Below are 24,045 nucleotides of genomic sequence, written 5' to 3' on the forward strand. Positions count from 1 at the left end.
AGGCCAGGCTGGATGAGGCTTTGAGCAACCTGGGCTAGTGGGAGGTGTCCCTGCCCATGGCAGGGGGGTTGGAACTGGATGATCTTTAAGGTCCTTTCCAACCCAAACCATTCTGTGATTCTATGATTCTATGTACAGAACTGCCAGAACATAATTAGCTGTCAAGTTAAAGCATGCAGGGGTCATCATCAGTAAGGAGTAAAGGACTTAAAGGTAACAGAAAGGGATTTTAAAAGTATATCATGGATCATAGGTATTTTAATGCACAAATGTACAGGTAAGCAAACCCCAAATTAAATTAAAGAAAAAAATTCTTGAGCTGGTCTATTTTTTTTTTTTACTATCTTGTTACACAACTAATTCCATTGGATTTGAGTACCAATTTTCCCATTGCCTTGCACCTGCTTTCATCCTGCACACCCATACGTTAGATTAACCGTATTTTCTATCTCCCCACATACACAAAGAGTGCTGAAAAATAATAAAATCAAAAGCCTAAGGAAAACTCAAGGAAAATTCCCTTCCATGAATGTAGAAGAATAACAATTGCACAGGCTTAGAAAGATGGGGAAGAAATAGTGCACAAAACCTTGTTTCAACAGTTAGTGCAAGAGAGTCTACCTAACTTTCTGAACATCAAAAACCCCGTAAACAGAGAGAAAAGCACAGCTATCCTCCAAAGTCCACACAACTTGGACCTGTGAAAAAAAAAAATTATCAGCACGAAAGGGATACAAATAAGGTAACTCTAACTTGGTTTCATTTTAAAAACACCCTAGACACTTTTTAGGTAGCTCCAAGTTAACCTGTAAGGATAAGGGAACCACCATATTTATAAGCTACTGCAATGGTCTGACTGCCAGACACAAATGCTACATGGTGACTTCAGGGCAAGGGAAGGAAATTTTGTATTCTTATAGCCTCAAAAGTAGCTATTTCTCAGGGACGTTGGTATGCCATTACTACTCCAATACCAGACAGGTCCCTGATACATCACTTAGCCATCAGTATTTTAAGTTCAAGCTTGTAAGTACATATAAATAGAATACCAAACAGGTACAGGCTTTCACATGGATTTAGGCCAAGTTTTAACTGAAGGACTTTTCAGATTTGTCTCAGAATGAAGAATGGTTCGGAAACAAACTCATCTGCAGTTGGTTTAATTGTGGAGAACAAACGAAGATCATTCAAAATAATAAAAGGGAACTGATACAGTTTTCGTGTTACTGCAGTTTTGTAACATCTTTGTATTAAAATAAATTACTCTCAAATCTAAAGCTGAAAGATTTTTTTTTTTAGTTTTTAATTGGAAGCAACTGTTTTCCTGCTAATAAGAAATCTATGAACTCAACTGAAGAAAGCTGCATGACAGATAAAAGGCAGACAAAAATGGGTTGGGGAGAGGGAGCTCATACAAGATACAGCAGAAAAGCTGTTGTAAATTAAGAAGGAATCAGAAATTGCCAAGAAAGGCAGCTTAGTCAAATAAACAAAGCTCAAATCAAATCACTATTAAACAACAATTCTACAGCAGCAGCAATGTTTAAGCTATGTCAAATAAATGTTGTGTCCTTGCATCCATCTGCCCCGCCCCAAACCACCTCACATTGAAGTGTATTCTCATTAATCCTAATTCAATTATCTCTTCTAAAATCTTCCCATATCGTGCCATTTCTGTAGCTAGGATGCAAGAGAGAATTTTTTGAGTTTTCCTAACAGCAGTAATGACTTCAGTAGTTTCAACACTTACCAGCTAAAATTGCTTGGAAAAAAAAAAAAAATCCACTGGCATACCAATAAATACTGTTTCAAAACCAATTACTACAGATGGGTAGTTGAGAATGTTAGAAGATTTCTTTTGGACAAGCTTATTTATTTTTTAACATGGACAGATTATATCTAGCAGTACATAAAAAGAGCATAAAGGAAAATATAGGAGGACATCATTCAGACATCCCGTCCTGGATTTACAGCGCTTGTTGAACATGTCATTGCTCTTTGTGTTCAGCTCTGCTGGGTGTCACTTCTCTGGGCTGTGCTGGTAAACAGGATCATGTGAGCACACTGTAATCCACAACAAGAAAAACAAAACTGCTGAATTACCTCATCTACCATCACTGGCAGTTTAAGGAAACTTGGCCTGGAGGGAACACACAGGAACACAGGCTTGCAAAGTTTAAGTTTGTCCACATCCTTGGCATAGCTGTAGTGGGTTGACCCTTGGCTGGCTGCCAGACGACCCCCACGCTGCTCTCACTTCTGTGACCCAACAGGACAGGAGGAGAGAATAAGATGAAAAAGCTAATGGGTCAAGATACACAGGGAGATGGCTTACCGATTACACTCATGAGCAAAACAGGCTTGGCTTGGGGAAATGAATTTAATTTATTGGCAATTAAAAATAGAGTAGGATGGTGAGAAACAAAGCCTTCTTCCCAGGCTCTACTTCATTCCTTTGGTCAAAATTCTTCTATCTCCTCCCCACCCCAAGCTGCACAAGGCAATGGAGAACGGGGTTTGCAGTCTGTCCTTAACACTTTGTTTTTGCTGCTCCTTCCTCCTCATGCTTGATGTCCCTCCCACAGGACAGAGTCCTTCACAAACTGTTCCAGCGTGGGTCCTTCCCACAGACTCCTGTTCCTGCCAGAAAACTGCTCCTGTGTGGGCTCCTCTCAGGGGACACAGCTCCTGCCAGGAGCCTGCTCCCCTGTGGGATTCTCCGTGGGCTGACAGTGGATATCTGCTCCACCGTGGTTCTCCATGAGCTGCAGGGGCACATCCTGCCTCACCATGGTCTTCACCATGGGCTGCAACAGAATCTCTACTGCTCTGGCATCTGGAGCACCTCCTCCCCTCCTTCCTCACTGACCTTGGTCTCTGAAGAGTTGATTCTCACACAATTTTTTCTCGCTCTCCTCTCTCCCAGCTGCTGCACTGCCTTTGTTATCCCTTTAAAAATATTTTATCACAGAGGTGTCACCAGTTGCAGTGATGGGCTCAGCTTTGGCCAAGGTGGGTCTCTTTCGGAGCAAGGGGGGACAGCCCCTGGTCTCTCATACAGGGCATCTCTGCCGCCCCCCACTACCAAACCCTTGCTATGTAAACCCAATACAGCAGCCAACTAGAAACTTTCCCATGAATTTGGCATATACAAACATGAATCATAAATGTCAGTCTTCAATATATTCATGCACAATCTCTCGATCTCCTTTCTGCCCCTGAAACATCAACCCTATCAGAACTTCTTATTCCTGACAAACTCATTAAGATATTCTATCCAATGTCAAAATCATAAATCTGGGGTAAGAGACTACTGATGTTCCATGCAATTCTATAAATAGCATTTGAGTTTACATCAGAAGAGTGCTTTCGGAGCAAATCTCCAGATCAGCTCTATTTACTGTTCTTCAGTTTGCGCTGGGAGGCGATGTGGAAGTATGCCAACTGGATTCCTTCCAGATTAAATTCTCTGCAAGATGCACTCCTAACTAAGTTATGTTCGGCCCAAAGAATAAGGCCAAGGTTTGACCTTGCCCGAAAAACCTGCTGAAGCACAAAGGGATGTCAGACCCTCAGTTTTCCTCTCTACATCTATTACCAGTGCCATGCTACTTGCTAACACAGGCACAGTCTCTGGGCAGCTGTTATGTTAAATACACAGCACGGCCCCGGTGCAACGAGTCATCCTTTGATTTGCCTAAGCACATTTGCTGATTTTTCCCTTTAGAGCCTATCTGCACTATTTATAGAATGGCTTTACATTCTTATTAGTTACCAGACAATTATTTTTAATACATGTTCCATCACTACAAATTCTCTTCTATAAAGCTTTATATATTATGAAAAACAGACAACTATCACTGCATAGTTTAGAAGGTCACTCCAACACCTATAAACTAAATAGTAATGGGAATGGGAGTCTGTGTAGCTCTTTTAATTTTTCATCTATAGATTTGACAAGCTCCAAACTACCATTCATCCCACATATTTTAAAAGCTAACTAGGGTTCTAATTCATAGCACAGGATCGACAAAAACATTTTTATTGATCTACATATCTTTGATTTGTGTAACACGTGCTGTGCACACCAGTCTGCGAACATAACATTTTCTTTTACTGAGTGATGAGGCTCCAGGACTTGATGCAGCTGCAGCATAGATGAGGAAATTTTTCAAAACATGTTAAAGTCTTTTCAATGTACAGTTGTCATCAGAAAAAGGGATGGATTAGTCAGGTTTTTTTCTTTTTAGAGGGAGAAAAATTAGGACACAGAGCAACAGCGCAGCCATTTATCCATCACACAGCAAAGTGCACCGCCTGAAATCAGCAGTATATCACACACTGGGGAGCCCTGGAAGAATCCCAAAAACACCCGACACTTGAAAATGATGAAGAATTGTTCCACTAATCCAAACAGTGTGACTTTAAATGAAACAGAAAATATTTCTCTATGAAAGATCACAGCACATTCATATTACCAAAGTCCTTTCATTAGTACAAACAATATTTCCTTTTCTATCAGAAAGAGGAAGTCTCAGATCAAGGCAACTTCTCACATTCCAGTTGAGACCAGTGAACTGCACTATAACAATTTCCTTCAGACTACTGCTATTTCCCACTTAAAAATTAAGTTTAAGAACAAAAGCCACACTTCCATTCCAACTGTGACAGGATTCAGTGAACCAAAATTACTGAAATTCTGAAGGAGATATTTCTAAAAACAAGCCTGAAACTCAGCCTTTAACCTCTTGAAAATACACCTGGCAAAAGGGAGATGAAAAAAATGGCATGAAAGAGAGGACACTTTAGTCAAAATATTTATTGGGAAAATCTAGCACATAGCACAGACTAGCAGACATGGTGAAATTTGCCTATTCACACTCAGGTTGTCCCCCCCAAAAAACCTTACACATTAATGTTGCTTGGTATATTATATAAATCTCAAAAGAAAAATATGTCGAAAAACAAGGAAAAGAAAAAACACTTTTCAATTTCCAGGGAATAAAAATATTTGCCATTCAATAAATGCAGAAAGTTTTGTGCAGCCTATTAACCCATAGCTTACAGGCCTCTGCCACTTGCTTTTGGAGAACTAACAGACAGGAAGATTACATTTTGAACAGTTCATGTTCAGATATAACTGGTGCCTGCATTGGTGAAGGGAGAGGAAGGTGCAGACATCACTTAGAACACTACAAAAAGAATGCCAAGAAAAGCATATTTGATTATATTCTGAAATAGTAACCTATTTTTCAATGAAGAATTAAAACAAAGGCAAATAAAGAGATTTATTTTCCTACCACCCTACTTATATTTCATTAATATCAACATCAGACTACTATTAACATTGAGACGAGCTGCTGATGTGCCATAGGAATGGAGCTGTCCTGTGGTAATGTGTCATTCTGAAAGCCGAACAGTGCTACGTATAGAACAGTTATGTTGTAAAAAAAAAAAAAGCAAAACTCACAAAGGGAAGGGAAAAAGAAATACCAGCTACTGTACACAACTTCCACTCCCCAAGGACAAGTGGCTTTAACTGTGTACATCAAGATTGTACCTAGCTTAAAAGCTACAAAACCCCCAAGTCTTCAGAACACCCCGAGACTAAGCACACAATGAAGTCCTAGATGACTCTTCCAACAACTCCTGTAGATTTACTGCTCAAACTGCAAATTCCACATTAAGTATGCACTCGAGCTATTTCCAAGTGGCAGCAGAAAACACCTGCAATCCAGCAGTGGTACCGCAGTGATATCTGCCAAACACGAGCATCAAAAGTCATCTACAAGGTGAATATCAGTGAGCTTCTCCCTATGGACAGTAACTGCTCACAAGAGCCGTGGACAGCGTGCCCGGATTCATTTTACAAAGGCCACATGCGCACACAGAGCCCTCCTAGCCAGCAGGTTCCAAGATTTATATCGCACTCATCACCGTGGCCTGCGGTGAAGAGTTAAGTGACCGTGACTAACAACCCTGACACCTGATACGGGTGTTGCGCTCTTCTCCTGGAGAGGAGCGTGTGCAATCAAGTGCCTTTGTATCTATTTTCTTTTATTTGTTGATGTTGCCATGTAATAATGCTACAGAAGATAAGAATAGGAAAAAGAAACCTCCATCACCTGGGACACGATGCAGAAGGTAACAGGGTTTGTTCCTTGAGGAAATCATTCCCCTCAAGGACCTGTCCCCCCCAGGTACAGCTAGAATATGCTTCGTTAGCTGTTTTATTAGCAGAGAGACAGCAGCAGTCTTGGGCATCTGTGAGCTTATTTTCTCATTTCCACCAAGAATTTAATTAACTGGTATTAATTAAGTTTTCTGTTTGATCTGGAAATTCAGTTCAAATTAACATTTTTATGGGTAGTTTAATACTAATACTGACATAATTTATTTCAGAAGAAGCTGCTAGGAGTTGCAACAAGGATGAAATAGGGGAACCTACTCCACTGAGAAACCAATATTTTTATTTGCTGTTAGACATGACTAAGAAAAAAAAATTGGATGTTATCTGATTTGAGAAGTCGATGTTTTGCTTACAAGCTATATCAAAAGATCTAGAAGCTCAACAGGACATAAAAATACTTTGGAGACACCAGATAAGATGTCCAGGAAAGCTGTGAATTGTCAGCACACAACAAAACACTAAGCCACCGGACTGCTATAATTACCTGTTGTAGAAAATGTCCAGCTGAGACCCAGTCACTTTGAAATATTAACCAAGTTTTAACTTATCTTAAAAAATTAGCAAACTTATTAGCATCTATCTCTGCACTGTTGTTTATTCCTATCCACTGCAATTGAACAAACAAAATGTCAACTTCTTAAACTGTAAGTGTATTAAGTAAATTCTGTGCAAGCTTCACAACCAATCAACATTTAACATTAGATGCCAGATTTCATAAGCATGAGGATAAAATACTGGAAACTCAACAATTTAAGGCAAAAAAATTAGATGATCCATCATTGCTTTAAGTGTGCATAACTCAAAAGCACAAGTTTTTCTTTAAAAAAAAAAAAAGCTTTGTAGGATCAATGTCAACATTACACTTTGAGAGCCCACAAGAAGAAAAAAGTTGTACATACTTGAAAATAGCGTATGTACAATTGCCATGATCTTACAAAATCAAAGTCAGAAAAATATATTCACTTGAACTATGAAAATGCAAGACAGAGAAGCAGGCTTGGTTTTCTAGATCCGTCATACAGTTTCCCAACCTTTTCTCAAAAGTCTCCAAAACTAAAATGTCTGGGCTTAGCTGTAAAATTCACATTATGATAAAAGTACAAGAGTGGCTACAGTAGGAAAGGTACGGGACACAAACACCTTTTTGCCATGTTCAGATCCAGGCTCCAGATCTTGCCTCTGTTCCAAACATACTGGACAAATGCCTCAGGCAAAACAGAATCCTTGCCTTGGCTGCAGTATCACTGAAACCAGAAATCCAAATACATTCATCCTACCAGCTCAAGCTCAAAACTATGTAACCCATTAACCTTCTGAAACATTCAGCAAATACTTGAAGGAATCCTTAACTCCCCACACACAGCTGTCCTCTTCTTTCAAGAAACCCAATAAAGCCACCTTGTTTGCTGTTGGTCTTTCCACCCAGCTGCCACGTTCCCTCTGCTATGGTGAGATCACAAGGGCAGGTTTGTGCAAGTGCTGCTGCTCCAGGTCAGCAACAGTCCCATGCTTTGCACAAACGAAGAACTCCAGACGGATTTAACAGCATACATCCACAGAGTAGAACAGATAAAGATTAAACCGATCTTCAACACCACAAACTTCAAAAAGAGATTTAATGTGAAGGTTCGTTTCTACTTCGCCAGTAGCTAGGACAAACCAATGAATTTGAATTGTAAAAAGCTCTGAAGGCTACACAGGGGCATCCCAACAGCCGCAGGATTTAAAACCACAAGACAGCCTAATACCAGAAGAGGATAAACAGCACCTGACAACCATAAATCATGATGCAGTCTTTATAGCTTGCATGTTGCTTGCTTTCATTTTTTACTATTTTGTGTCAATCAAAATTTTAGCCAAAGCTATACTTACATTATATTTGAGATTTTTTTACATTAGCTGAAGGAGAGAGGCTTGTTTAGATCTTTTGCAACATCAGTGAAACCAGTCCACGGTTTGGAGCTCACTATAACTTTACATTTGACTACCCTTGGAGGGATTGAAAACAACCGCAGCAGTCAGCAGTTCTAGCAAGTGACCAAAAAAAAACCCAACAAAACCAAAAAAAAACCAAAACACTAACTCCTTTCTAGTATTTTTAAGTGTGCTGTCTACAGGACAAGAATTGTGAATTCTGTAGCTACATAAACACACACATACCCCCCTAAAGAAAAAAGATAGGAGGGGTTTTAATTGTGGGTGGTGTTCTTTAAAAAAAAAATACACAAAGACAAAAACCACACACACAGCAAGTCAGATCAGCTTCACTGATGCCAAGACAGCTGCGCTGATCTATACCAAACTGAATTTCTGTCCCATCTAGCAGAAATATCACTGTGATCCTGTTGTGTTTTTCCCCATTACATTACTGCACCATTCCTAACTCCTCATTCTTTTTCAAACTTACTTTTTATCGGAATATTTATGTTAAGCTGACACATTTCCCATATGCTACAAATAAGAAACCTAAAGTTGTATTTCAGGATTATTGAGCATATTACAGTTGACAATTCATGGGTTTAGGGTCCCACCCCCCCAAAAAAACCCAACACACACTGGAGTAACAAATCACGGTATGAATCTGTGGATCAGTTGTCTTTGCTGTGCTTTCCTTCTTGTAAATTAGCTCATTTCAGTTGACTAACATTATTGCATAAAGAAAGAACAAGTAGTACTTCATTTTTCTGTAGTTCTATAGCTGAATCAAATTCAAGCTGTCTGTATTAATTCTGTTAAGCCATAGATCAGATCCCAAGATACAACTTCCAAATACTTTGTTAAATGATGCTACCTACCTAATAATCAAAGACCTCATCAACAGACACTGAAGTCAGTCATTAACAGCCACATGTGGCTAAGCAGCACTGCAACCTTTCTTAATCACTGCATCTGGCATCACACAAAGGAGAAGAATGAAACATTTTAACCATTTATTTATTTTTAAATAAAGTAAAAAGGCAATAAATTGTCAGGATAAGAAATGCAACAGAAAAGCCATATTGTATGTATATCCCATGAAAGTTATTACTATTGAAAACGAGAGATAGTGAATGCCCACCGCAGAAATACAGTATTTGAGGTAAAGATCTCTATGTGAGTCACTGTGTGTCCAGGCGTTCAATGATCCAACTGTATTATTCCTTGTGTTCATATCATCCTGAGGTGGAATTCCTCATACTCTCGCAGCATCAAGTCTGAGCAGCACATTACGCCAGGATCAGCCAGCATCACCACTGAAGGAAGGCAACCCCCTCATATTTACTCACATCACACTGCTGGCTCTTCCTCTGAGCTGACAGGCATGATTGTGAACCTGCATCAGCAACTGGATTGGTAAAACTGATAAAGATTAAAACTAACTCGACAAGAAAGAAAAGTATAGTTCCATTTGGATCAGCTTCCCAATTCAAATGACTAAGTGGCTGTGCAAATGCTTGTGGAGCTGTATAGGGATTTGAACGGGGATGAGGAGACAAAATGAGCAGCAGATGCAAGGCAGAGTGCATCTTTAAGAGGAGTCATTTATTCTAGCATTAATTATCTGTGAAACCACAGCCGAAAGACCTAACTTTAATACAAATATAATAATGTCAGTAGAGCCTGCTGAAATACAGTTAAATTTTCACAATGGTAGAAACTTAGCCATGGTAAATAACGAGTTGAAGCTGCACATATGTACTGATGAGCAGCAGAATACAATAAATTATCTTGACTGCCATGGGCAGAATTTCATATTTAATGACCCCCCAAAAAATACCATTTAATTCCCTGCTGTCAGACTTGGCAGCTCATTGAACAGCTTGCCAAGTTAAATTTAATTTATAAATAAATAAAATTTAATGTTTATCCACATTCTGGCCTTATGAAAAAAAATAAGATTGCTCTTCTCCCCTCTCCATTCTACCTCTAAAAAACAAAGTAATTTGAGAACAGGTATACAGGTCCAGAAAACCTTTACTTCTACCCAGCATTTCTCAGTTAAAATACCCAACCTGGATTACAATGGTATTCCTTCAACCACAGAATATCCATGACTACCCAACTTTCATTCATATTCCCCTGAACTGCAGTAACACTGGCTGTACAGGGGAACTGCTGTAGCCAACACTCCAGCTTCAAGCAAGAGGTCACACTAGATTATCCCAATCTCATCTACCCTTTAAATATACAAAATTTCACGTCAGCTTTTCTAGGTACACTTGAATGAGAAGATTTATTTCCCACCACCTAGATACAGTCTGAGGAAGCTGAAGTTTTTTCTTAGGGTTCTTTCAACCTACAACACCATTAAGGGTTTTTGTCAATCAGAAGACACTGCAGGGTATGAGAGGCAATTGGTTTTGAAAGAAAAAAAATGAGGAAAACTATGTATAATGAAATCACACCAACTGGAAAAATTCTTGAAGCAGCTCCAGGCAGAGTGGGGGTGAGGGGAAAACAACCAAATTCCATTTTATTTTTTTTTTTTTTTTAATGTGAGATGAAGCCATCTCCATCTACCCGTTTTATGCAGAACAGCATTTGGGTTTCATTAACAACTTCCAAAAAAAAAAAAGTCTCCAGAAGTTATCCAGTCCTGCTGCATTCCTCGTCTATATTCAGTTTCCCTGGAAGACAACAGATGATTAGCCTGTGAGGAAACATGCAAGATCAGGACTACAGGAAAGAAATCTGATATAGTAAATTGGCACTGAAGAGATACAGGCAAAAAAAACAGTGTATTTTTATTTTTATACTCCTGAAAAAAAAATCTAAACTATTTTTGAAAGTGTTACCGATTTGTTCAATATTTTAGTTCTGGCTCAGAAGTAAGAGGGAGGCGGAAGAGTCTTCTTCAGAAAAATAATCTTCTTATTTTTGGTTTGCATGCATATGCTTTCATAATATCACTTGCTCAATCCAATTACACAAAAAAAATACCAGTTACCATGACAGTTCTTGCACACAAAAACCCTTTGTGGGACTCATCTAATCTAGAGCTCAGCAAAAAGAACATGAGATTCTCCTGTGACCGAAAAGGAATCAGGATCTTCTATCACCTGGATTGAAGGAAGAATCACAGAAGATCCATGTTGGGCTATGATGCACACAACTTCAAAAACTGGGCCAAGCTTAGCACAAACGAGACACTGGTCAATGATGGTCAGGAACTTGTCTCAGAAATTCCTCAAGAACTTTTCAAGCTTTAGGCTCCATGATGCATTCAGTCGGCTCACGTGCATGCTTGTGGAACCTTATTTGAAAGCAAACTGCAACAACATATAGCTTTGCTCTTAAGCAAGTTCAGGGCAAAAATCAAGAAGTCTTAAGTTTTTTATTTTAAATAGATATTTCCTACACAGTGTTCAGTGCAGAGTATTTAAAAGTGGGGCAGTTCTAAAGTAGTAAAGTATATTCCTATAAGCAGAGACTGAAAAGTAAAATTAAAAAAAAAAGAGAGTAAAAAATGGCTTCTCACAGATATAAAACAACACTCAAGAATGAAATACTAAATAAAAAAAAAATCCTCAGAAATAGAAAGGAAAAAGTATGTAATTCTTTCTGACGGAAAGCAGAAAGTTAAAAAAAAATTCCCGTAACCCTGAAACTGTACATAAGAGGCAAAGTTCTCAGCCTCCTGTGTCACAATGTTAAAACAAACAGAAAAATCAAAAGACTGAAGAGAGCTTTCGCTGTGTCAGTAGCATTCCCTTGAGGGAATTCATTTGATTATACCTTTCCTCTACTATCACCAAAGGTAATGAGAAAATACAACGTCTACTTGATGCAAGACCTTTATCTTCTTTTCTCCATCTTGCAACTAATCAACTTAGTGCATTCCAAAAGAAATAAACCAAAAAAAGCCAGCAGATTTGTTGCCAAGTCTAAGTCTGAAAAGTTGTCTCTCAGGGATCTAACTCTGACACTAAAATACTGCATGCCTTTTTAATTCTGTGATTTTGATGTAGTTGTTGCACCTGCTAGACGTATTTTAATGCAACATCTTTTTTTATATCCTAACATTAAGGTAATGCTGCCAACTAAGTTCTACTGTGGCCATCTGTAAAAGGAAGAAGGGAGGAAAGAAGTAAACATGATTATTTCTTTAAAAATTTTAAACAACTTGGATTTCAACCAGGATTCCAGTGACAGAAAAAAGAAGTAATTAGTAGATTTATACTCTATACGGATTTCTCTAGGAGAAGCAAGATTTGAATGATTTTTTAAAATTCAGAAAGTTTTCAGATCTTTTGAAATCTTTGGCTTTGAATTAGAACACTTATCAAGAGAATTTTATACTGGCATGATTTAGGACTTTATCCAAACACAGACTTCATAAAATTTCATAAATTGTTCAGGAAATTCAAGTCTTATGAAATAATGGCAAACTTTTCAAAATTTACTTTCTTTACAACTTTACATGCAAATTTGAAGGTGAATGTGAAGTGTTACCCCTTCGACAATACATGGACTTTCCTTTAACTGTCCTAATGTTATCAACATAAGGTAGGGTAAGGATCTGGATTTTCACAAAACCAAAAACCATAAAAAGCGAACAGAAAACTCTACACATTCAGCTTTCATTGCAATTGGAAGACTATGGAACACAACTGCAGGGTGGGTTTTCTTCTTTAAAAAAAAAAAAAAAAAGCAGCACAAAATCTAAAAAAAAGGATCAAACAAGAGACATTATAAACCAAAACTTACTGTTTAGCTCATTGCATCATTAGGTATCACTAAGCAAGAACCCAAGAGGCCTACTGAAGGACTTTCTGATGTCAGCCTCAACAGTCAAAGACTCAAGGCCATAACCACAGGACTTGCAACTGGGAAACAAGGTGGATACTCATACTCACACTGCCTAACTATCTGCAGTATTTAGTCTTGTACTTGTAAACCACCCATTTATCACACACTGTCACCATACAGAAATTGAAATTTAATTGAACAAGTGGCATGGGTCACAGCCACAATGAAAACAAACTCTAGCCTGTAAAAAAACAATTAGACTCAGTAACTTTGGCAGGCTGTTCAACTGTCATCCCTTTAAATCCACATCTCAACCCATGAAATGTTAATAATGGATTTCTTTTAAACAACATTCTGCAGGAATTTCTTCTGCAGGGATTGAATTTTCTTCCACAATAGCTATGCTTCCATAGATTTTATAACTAGCTTCTGCGTTGAACCACAGATACAAAAAGACACACTCTTAGCTAGTAACTGTGTTTCTAGGTCTCAGCCTGAAAAAAAAATGTTGGGAAATTTGGAGGCCAGAGGAATCCTTTCCCCTACAACTTTGTATGCTATTCATAAAAATAGTTATATGTTTAGGACATTCATTCAATCTTACATAAGTTTTAAACTAGGTACAACACATGAAATATGCAATTAATACATTATACTACTTTGTAACCTTTTTCTCCTGAGTGCAAGTTAGGGCCCTACTGAAGGCTACGCTCTTCTTCCACTCCCCACATACAGTAACCCTTCTCCAAGTATCTGCTCAGTTATTTTCAGTTTCAGTTTCTTGAGTTCCTAGAGCCAGACATTCAGCAAGAGCCAGACATTTTAGAGAAAATTTTCACATAAGTCAAAACCAATGAATTTCAGACTTCTACCCAACAAATTATATTTTAATTATAAACACACTTTTTTAAGAGGAAGAAGAGGATGCACCTGAGGAGCAGGATTAAAAACCTTCACCATTTACCAACATCAATTTGAAAGCACATTGGTAAACACTTCACATATTATCCCTCATGTCTCAATGAATTCACCTCACATTCACACTGGGCTTCCTAGCAACTCTTCCTTTACAAATACATTTTTCCATTTACTGACAACAATAATGAGAATGAGTCATTTCTGTAGAATACAGTCCTTCACATACACCAGATGCCTAACTTTGCAGGCTGTGAAGAAAAAAAATAAACAAAAAAAACCCCACCAACCTTATGCCTACTCAGATTGCTGTACTTACCACAGAAGTCTGTCAGCATTTTGCATCTTTCGTGAATGTTTTCTTCAGAATGTTTGAAATTTTTTTAATGTTAAGATCTTAATACTGGTTGTCAAAATGTACTACCAAGTTCTGTAAGATCGAACACCTAATTAGCTCAGTTACTAGCAGCTTGAGAACACCGCCCAAACAATGACCCAAAATTACTGTCTTTTAACAGAGTGCAAACTGAGAATAAAAACTCAAAGCTTTAGAACTGAGAAAATGAGCATTTCTTTATGTTTTTCAAGGCTTTTCCTTCCGATTCTATTGAGTGTGTTCCAATAAACATTTTTTTAATATACTTATTGGTGTTATGTTTTTAAACCAGCTCTTACACTACTTCTATACAAATCAAGGCTGACTGGCTAGCTACATGCAGTACAGACAAGTAAAACTCCTGTCCCCTTCATTCTGCTCTGTATCTAGTGGAGCGTAAATATACAAATAAAAAAAATGAACAGTGAACAGAGAACTAAAATCGAGTAATTCACTCTGACTAAATTATACAACGTTGGGTGAGATGTTCAACCATCACTGCAAAATCCAGTTAGTAATTCAGAAGCCTGGTTTTATGAAATGCATGCCTTTGTTTCAGAATAAGAGGTTAACAGCAGAGCCCAGTTCTACCTTGACACATTTTGTTTTCTTACAGAGGTGTTTCATTAACTAACTCATAAGAATTTTATCAGGCTGATGTTATTAGATGAGTGACTTAAACTAAAGGTACTTGCCTATAGCCACACATTATGTGTAAAGGCAGAAGAGAACAGTGTCGCAGTAACAGGCAGGCACAGATGCTGTAGATCCTAAATTATTCATAACCTATTCGATACAAAATAAAGTGGTCCTAGAAAATTAATTCTAGTAAGAATTTTTAAGACATCTCTACAAATTATTTAGTTCCCCTACAAACCACATATTTAGCAATTGCAAATAATTAAGATGTAAAAGTAAAGATTAAAAAAAAGTGTTTCATCAGTTCCTAATTAGATAAGTATGTCAGATTCCACAAAGGATGGTACTACTTCAGTAAAGAAAAAACAAACATTCAACACACTGAGGAGAACAAGAAAAGTATTTAACATCAATTAATTTCAAACAGTAATTGAGTATTTTCAAGTAACGTTTTGTATACTTGCAAGAGCCATTTCATATTTTGTAGTTGTAATCTAGAAATAATCTCATTGTAAAACCTAAACAGCAGTGCAGCTGGGTACTTTCAGTCCCTCTCATTTCCATAAGCACCAAAGAAGCCTATTTTTGCTGGTATGCTCATTTAGAATATTAAGACTCTAAAAACTGTTCTGATGGGATTCCACAGAATACAGTTTCTATTTTCACAGCCTATACGGACTAGAAAAACATTTTTACCACTGAAAAATATGGAAAAGATCTTTAGAACAGCAGCAGCAGTTACAAATGCTGACATAAACTCCATCTTCAGCATAATAAACGTCATCGGGATTCTCTTTGGGAAGCTGCAGTTGCAAACTGATAATAATTAGGCTTAATACAGTTCAAAGCCAAATTACAGCAGCTGTACATGCCACAACAAAGAACATTTTTAAGTATCAAGTACACACTTAATTTAACTACAACCAAACTCCAAAATATTTCTGATTTATAGTAAATTACTCAGAACACTGAATATATCCCAGTGCTGCTCTTACCTTTCTTAGCAGCATCTGTTCTCCGTCTTGCTGGCGACACCAGATCCTTTACAATCTGCAGCACTTGAATCATTGCTCCTTAGCAAAATCAAAGAGACTAGATGCTCCTCTAAAATTCCAACAGGTTTCATTACTGCATATGATTACATGGCTGTCTTCGGTATGCTCAAGCAAAACTGATGCAGGAACAACTCATCTACCTTCATAGAAAGATTTCTGCCTGACGACTCTACAGGCTGGGGTGATGGATTTAAAGTGACTTCAGCACAAGATGAAAAAAAACTGCAAGCAGTCCTAAATGTTTTTCTACAGAACATTTTTAAATTACTGCAGAGAATGCATACTGATTTCTCTAAATAAAGTTTAAAGGAAACATTCACACCACAAAATAACTAAAGAAAACACCACTTGAAATGAATGCCAACAGCTGCAACAAACTCCCCTAGGCTCAGTATCTAAGAAGCATGTCTGCATCCTCTTTTAAAGTCTGTCTCAATTCATGAAATTTCATGTAATGCTTTAAGAGAGATACTGGTGCAGTACAGAGGCAGCATCAGACCTCCTGACTGAATTAAAATTACATCTAGCTTGCTAAACTCCATCAGGCACAAGAAAGCACTTGCTAAAGAGTTGTTCCGTTCCTTTTCTACCCCCCCGAACACACACCTCTGACACCCTTGTACGTGATGGGAATTCTTGCACATGGGGATGCACGCTAGAAATCCCCAGAGTACTTCAGGCGCTCTTCTCTCTCCCACCACCAGAGGCCCAAGGAACTGCTTCAGCTACGGTATTATCAATACTTCTGTCAGGTAATTTTAAGCAGACAAATTGCAGCATGTGCCCCACAACATTTTTAATGCCGTTTGGAAAACACACAAAAGGTCTTCAAAAATGCCTCCTGTCAAAGCCTCTACAGAGCTAACAAAAAAAAAAAATAATAATGAGAAATCATGTTTTATACGTTTGCACTAAATAACTGTGAGCCCTGAAGAGGCTTTGTGAACACTTTAGGAAACCAAATTCCTGCACAGCACTGCGAGGCCTTGCCTACACATTTAGGAAGCCAACTACATTTTCTGAAAATCGTAACATTAAAACAAACCACAAGCCACAACCAAGGCACAGCAAGACGTATTCTCTGGCCTTTAGACCTTCTGTTCCCATTGCTTAAGTGTTAGATGGTGGGGGGAGGAGAGGTCATCTCTTTCCACTTCCAGCTGCTGATCAGAAGCATTTCAGATTTTTAGATTTGCTGGCGTTATTTATCCACTGGCATGTCAGTCTCTTGAAACACATATCGCGTAGGCACGACAAACTGTTTCTATTATGTCAGTCTCATTTACAGCCTGCCCATGAATCCACCTCCGCCAGAAGCAATAGCAACTCAAAGTACTGTCGTATTTGGGTTGGCAAAACAAAGACAACTAAAATCATTCTCTCGGACAAGCTGTCCGAATTCTGCTCCCACCCTGCAAGTGTTCAAGTGTCCACTCAAAAGGAAGCTTGCAGACATACTATGCAACTGTAATTTATCTCTTCTTCAGAAAGGATTCTTCAAAGCATCAGAAACAGAACTCTCAACTTTCTATATTAAGAACAATTTTGAACTTGTGTACATAAACTTAAATTCCAGGTTTCAGACAAATTACTGTACATGCAGAGAGATAAGGAAAAGATTACTGCTTAGCCACCTACAGCATGAGTTTACCTTGCAGATCCTGAAGATGATTTTTAACTGAACTAGGTTATCTCATTTCTACAGGAAAGTTCTCAAGCACTGGAACAAGCAGAGGATGGTGGACTGACAAAGAGTAACAGTGGGGAATGTGGAGCAGAGGAAGAGAGAAAGCAGTGGAAGGCACACTTTGTACTTGCTTTTGTGTCAAAATTACCTAAAAAAAGAAATGGGACATTTCAGTAGCTATGAGTTAACACCCAGGAGAGGGATACAACTATTCTCAACTGCAAAAATGGGAAATTGTTCCCTTTTCTTCAAAACCATCCCTTGTCCTGCTGGTAACAAATATGACAAACTGGAAAATGACTAGTAGATGATTTGCAGATCTAGTGGACTACAGTGAGAATACAAAACCAGTACCTACAGCCATTAGAAAGGCTTTCATCTCATGGGCAGCAGTACCCCTCTCTCCACCAGTGGTAGGGTTATTTTAAACAGTTGAAGCCTGCACTGAGCTTTTAAGAGAGACACACAAGAACTTCAAGACTAGAAATCATTTTCACACACACCTGCCTCCTTCAACATGAAATAATCTCCAAAGATGGTACGCACAGTAGTTTCCCTCTCTTCTTTGTCAGGGAAATTGTCATGCAGAAAGAAACTGAAAAAAAAAACCTCAAAGCTTTAAAATGACTTGAGGAAAACATAAACAAGTTTACTAAACATCCTGTATGTAACATAAAGAAAGAAAATGGTGCAATTCTGAAGCAGGGTCATGGTGTTCGTGGTAAACAACATAACAAACAGACAAATCACTCAAACTATGAAGAATTTTCCAATAAGCTTTGTGGCTGCTACTTCTCTTTCCTCTAATTCGTACACCTACCAAGACAATAATATTAAACCATGACACCTTCTTTAAAAGAGTGGCAATACCAAAGAGACTTCAAGAAACACGACAACTAACTAGCTAAATCATGTCATTTCAACTGTTATTCACTAGTGATACTTTGGTTATAGCTCACTGATACTTTTGAATCATGAAAACAAACTGGTATTTCCATAGAATCTGTCACAACAACTGCCATCTCTCAGACCATATCCTAACAAAAACACAAACTCTGGGCAAGGATATTCACCACCCAAAGGTTCACTGCAATTCTGACATAGATACACAAGGTAAATCAAAAAGAAACGAAGTGTCATAAATTTAGTCTAACTATTTAAGTAGATTCTGTTTGAGGAGAAAAAAAGTGTTACACATTCAGCGCATATCACAAGAATTTCTGCTATGCGTTTTTCATCTGTGACAGCTAGCTTGCCAAATGTTGTGGTTTAAAACCAAAACCAGGACACTCAGCAGTATGTGCTTGATGATGTTCTTGCATTTTGCTTTTCTACCGTAACTTCAAAATTGTAGGGAATACAGAAACCATGCACATGTTATCAACCTGATGAAGTATGTTGCTATGAGCAGGAGCAGTTAACCGGGATGAGATTTTATGGATCACTGTGTGCAGCCCTCAACCTCTCCTAACCACAATAAAAAGAATGACCTGCATCCTGATTAGTCAGCTGTCATCAGTCAAAATAAAAATGCTTCCATTAACGTAATTATAATTAAGTGGTCTTTGAAAGCAGTCCTTTTTCATAAAGCATATTGCCAGGAGGTAACATATTTACAGCACAAAAGATGCTGCAAGAGTACGGCTGAGTGGGTATTTGCCAAATGTCACTTGGAAAAAAAAAAAAATCAGAATTTAAGTTTGTTTTAACTTCATATTTTCTCCTTCACACTCTTCTTATAATCTGTAATGTTTATGTATTCATGGCATTCTGCCTAGGCTTTTAAAAAACCATCAGGAACCCTCAGGGTAATCCTAGGCAGCATTGCAGCTACGCTAAAAAGCACCTGCTTGTTGTGCACTCCTTTACGGAAAGAAAGATGTACAAGCTACTACTAAAAAAAAAAAAAAAAAAACACACACCACCAAAATGGCTTGAAGGCGTTTATTCATATTAACAATAGGCCTGCACACATTTTATTTGAGATGCAAAGTTATTGTGACCATTCTTTTTCCATCTCACATCAACGTGAACTGGCCAGAATTCAGGCTGAATACAGATTATTCTTCCACATCTCGCCAGAAACCTATGTAGATCTGTCTTCATAAGCCAATGTTATGTTCCTCAGAGCCAGAATTATTTATTTCCTTTTCCCTACCTGCTGGACTCTAAACATGGTTAGGAACCAAGCTTTCAGGCTCAACACACCCAAAGAAATGGACAGTCATAACACAATGGCCAGGAAGGCACCAGCCTGAGACCCAGTTCTGTTGCAACCTGCTTCAGTGGAAGTGGGAACAAGCTTTAAGTCTTGCTGCTACCAGTCAGAAAGCTGATAAATGCACACATAAAACACTCCTTCTGGTCTCTCTTTAGTTCTGTGAAAGAGCAAAGTCTGATGTTACAGCTAGGAGACAGGGATTTACAAGAGCAGGGGTCCACTTGCTCTTTGGACCCTTCTTTCTACATCTGTAAAATACAAATATGTCACAGAGTCAGGAGGGCTATTCAAAACGAGGGCTATGAGAGGTCAAGTAGCACCAAAAGAGAGGGCAGCTGTTCTTAATGACCAATCTGAATGTTGACTGTAAAAGCTGCAGTTTCAGAAACCACACATAGCAAAACCGCTTCACCTTCCCTCCCATCTTAGCAAAGGGGCTGAGAAAATTAAGTTGCTGTTCCTGATAAGAAAATCTATTTGATAAGCAGGAGAAAGTTTTCAACACTAGATTAGCTTAAAGGATTAAGGAAACACAAGCAAGGCACATTAGATGGGAAAAGATTCTTTAAACATCAAAAAGAAGGAACAGCGCATTGTAAAAGTATTTGCATAGTGAGTTCACAGAAAAAACTGCATATTTCTTGCAAAAAATAAGAAATTCAGATCAGTCTACCTGGCAGCTAAATCCTAGCAATACCTTAAGTACCAAGAAAAACATTTGTTTTAGGATACTCCTCTCTGACTTTTCCTGTCACAACTGGTCTCCAAATTAATATCTCAAAATACATAGGCATTGAGCTTTAAGACAGGCAATAGATCATGATACAAATTATTACTAAAGCAGCTATAAAGTAGGTTATCTATCCTTTCTCACTAATCTTTTGAATTAAGTTTCCAATCTATGAACTGAACCCTACAGTCTTCATTAAGTTTTAAATGATCTACTCTAGCTGGAATAGAATTCTAGAGTTCCCAAACAATAACTAACTCTCCCCATAAATCTCTGAAACTTTACATTCTGATCTTCATTATTTTCTGCAGATTATTCTTTGACAGTAATGCACTGAAGGGAACCATGAAAGAGATAGGGCTAGTGATAAGACTCCATTTATTATTCAAGGCATTTATTTTTCAAAGATGACTGCTCTTGGCTATGTGTTCTGCAAAAGACCAATAAAAATAAATAAATAGATATCCTCAGAGTCTTCTAAATGGGCCTAAAGAGTCAGTAATGTCAGTAACTGCTTAATCCAACAGAATTTGCATTAATCTAAGAATTTTTTCTTTTTTAGCACTTTTGCTACAATTTTCAAAGCATGAAAGTACAGCAGCAGTTTTTAAAACAAACTGATGTAGAGATATGAACCTCTTTTAGAGGACATCTTGGGAGCAGAAAGTAGCTTCTCTACAACTGTAACAGAAAGCTATCCGAACACTTACTAAAGAGGATGAGAGGCATTTGTTCACATTTTTAAAAGTCTGGTTTTCCTTCTCTACTTTAAGCATACAAAAAAGTTGTTCATTAAATTCAGGATGGTAACAGAGAACTTCAATAAATGGTCAATGAAATTAATTCTGCCTGTTCCAAGCAAAAACTTATGAACCCAAAAAAGAAAAACAAACACCAAAAATGGGGAAAGGGGAAGACAGAAAAACATATAGCTACATGCAGCAGATGTTACTGCACACAGTCAAAGAAACTACACATTGCAAAATCCTGTCAACTGCACAATACTCTTACCCAACTCACACAATTGTAACACAACAGCAATTTTCCCAGAGAGCCACAATGAAGCCAGGTGAACTTCCCGTGTAGATCACTTTTATCATCCTCCTAATAAGAAATACCAGACACTAATGGAGATCAATTATCAGAAGTTTGTGTTCAAATACGTCTTGATGTACTCTTCAAAAAAAAAAAAAAGTATAGTTTATTTTTTTCCTCCCAATTGTTGTTTTTTATACCTGTCACCTCCATGAGCAAAATAAAGACACTGCTTAGTCTCTGCTCATACATTTACTGTAAAACTCTGCCATGAGATTTAGACATACAAGTGCATCTAAACCACACATTTTAGCAACAGTTTAAAAGGCTTCCAAAAGCTCTTAGATATTTAACCTGTAAAGATTTGTCAAAAGGAATAGTTTAGGCTACAGTACAGAACTCCTTAGATACAAGAGAGGTACTTCATGTCTTTTGGAACTATGTGATTAGGGCTGTATTAAGCAAGCTCCATAGATGTTATGATAAAGAGTAAATACAGAACCACAGATTCTTCTTATGGATCTTCAGATTTATCCTATTGCTTTCTCCTCTCCCTCACATCCATGCCCTTCAGAGGGCAAAAGGACACTTTATAAAGCACACTAGTTAGTAAATGAAGAAAGCACCAACAAAGCAAATGGCATTTTTCCAAAAAGTTGTATCTAAGCAGCCCATTTTAAATATTTGATAAAATAAGGGTTTTTTTAAAACAAGAGGAAGAAAGAAGTTAGTACAAGACTGCATCTCAGTGAATGCACACACCCCACGGAATTTCTCAGTTTCCCTCATATTACAGTCCAAATCTTGACATAGTTTTAGCTCCAAATGACAATTATTTTGAGAAAAAAAGTTCCATACTAGAAGTCTCAAAAATAAACCAAACATTTATGAAGCTGTAATTATGAAACAGAAAAGTTTTAAAATATTTTCCCCCCCAAAAAAAAGGCATATGGAGCATTTCAAACAGAATATGCAGCAATTTTGCATTTCCTGGATTTGGGTCACAGCTGTAATATTAATTGACAGATTTATCTTCAAGCTAAAGGATAGTATTAAAATATTCTGTAAAATCTAAGCATACAGAAAGAAGCCACACTAGTCATTAAAATAATTTTTTTTTTATTTTTGCAATATTAAACAAAAATCAAAACTATTACTATCTTACATGTTTCAATACTGAAATCAAAGTAAATTCATTAGTTGAATCTGGCAAAGATTAATAAAAGTGAATGTGTGTTCAATTCAAAGAGGAAAAAAAGATCAAAATTTTGCTTTTAATTTAAACCCTTACTTGGCTTCCTATTTAAAAGGACATGAATGAGATTAATAATCTCTTACCTCCTTGAAGCAAAGAGAAACTACAAAATTCCATGCATCACTATCTGTTAGCAAGATTAAATCCTTTACTGCATGTAACATTTCTATGTTGTTAGTTAATCCAAGTAATAAAATGCAACTGTCCACAGCCACCAGGAAGCACATCAAACCCTATTAGTCCACTGCAAAATCACACAGTACTTTTATTAAGCTCATGTATTTGCAGGCTTAGTTTGTATAGCAAGTAACCTATGGTATGGCTTTCTCTCTGCAATAAAATCAAATTTTTTAAAACAAGTTTTTGAATACTTTTTAACGGGCTAATCTAACACTAAAGAAGCATCTATTCCCACAAATATAGCTTACCTATCATGGAAAAAACTTTTGTAAGGAGACACGTGCTAGGGAAGAAAGAATTTAGCACTTCAAAGGTAACTGAAGAAAATTAGCCCGAAGGTCACAAAGATCAGAAGTGATCCACCCTGCTCTGAAAGGAAGTGTACCGGGTCTGCTTACTGCAGCCACCATTAACTGTTCACTTTCAGACTTCTCTCTCCTGCTCTCCTTGTACATTCACTCAGAAAATCCAGTCTTTTAAAACTTATTTTAACTAACCTATTTTTAAAAATCGGAACTTAGTACTTGGATATGACAATCACATTAACTGTGACTACTTAAGGCTAATGCTGAAGTTATATTTGAGATATTATTCCAGTTAAGTGGCTGGTTGTGGCCATCCTTATGGTTGTCTCTGCTTTGCCTCTGTTCTTACAAATTGATTTATTTAGCAGTGCGCTGTAACTAGCATCTAACACTTGCTTCATATCCAGTCCTATCTCCCATAAAGCATATACATGGCTCAGCTACTAACAAAGAGTTCTCCTATTCTCTCATCAATGAAAAACCTTGCTGGAAACACCTGGGCATCCTAGCAACACAGCTTGCAGATAAACTACGCTAGACAGAGGCAGGAAGCAGCAGCGTGGAACAGGCTTCTTTATTCAGGTTCACTATAAGACAATCAATCCAAATAAAGAACACCTTACAACTACCTATTACAAGAGCAAAGACAGAGGAACTCTACGTGCCCTCGTGCCTCAGTCCCAATTTTGGCAGACAGAAGACTGTACTACCTACCCTTACTGTTCTCT

The 24,045-nt window shown here is 37.7% G+C and overlaps 1 protein-coding gene across 1 annotated transcript in view; it reads right to left on the bottom strand.

Moving 5' to 3' along the window:
* LOC104468781 (USP6 N-terminal-like protein) overlaps positions 1-15,917 on the bottom strand; it is a gene marked incomplete at its 3' end in the record, with an annotated part of 58,292 nt that extends 42,375 nt beyond the window's left edge. Inside the window, exon 1 of the mRNA XM_010083023.1 lies at positions 15,845-15,917. Coding sequence (XP_010081325.1) covers positions 15,845-15,917 — 73 coding nt within the window. The remainder of the gene's footprint in view (positions 1-15,844) is intronic.
* Between the last annotated feature and the right edge of the window lie 8,128 nt (positions 15,918-24,045).

Source organism: Pterocles gutturalis, unplaced genomic scaffold (assembly GCF_000699245.1).
Source record: "Pterocles gutturalis isolate BGI_N339 unplaced genomic scaffold, ASM69924v1 scaffold13935, whole genome shotgun sequence".
Lineage (NCBI taxonomy): Eukaryota > Metazoa > Chordata > Aves > Pterocliformes > Pteroclidae > Pterocles > Pterocles gutturalis.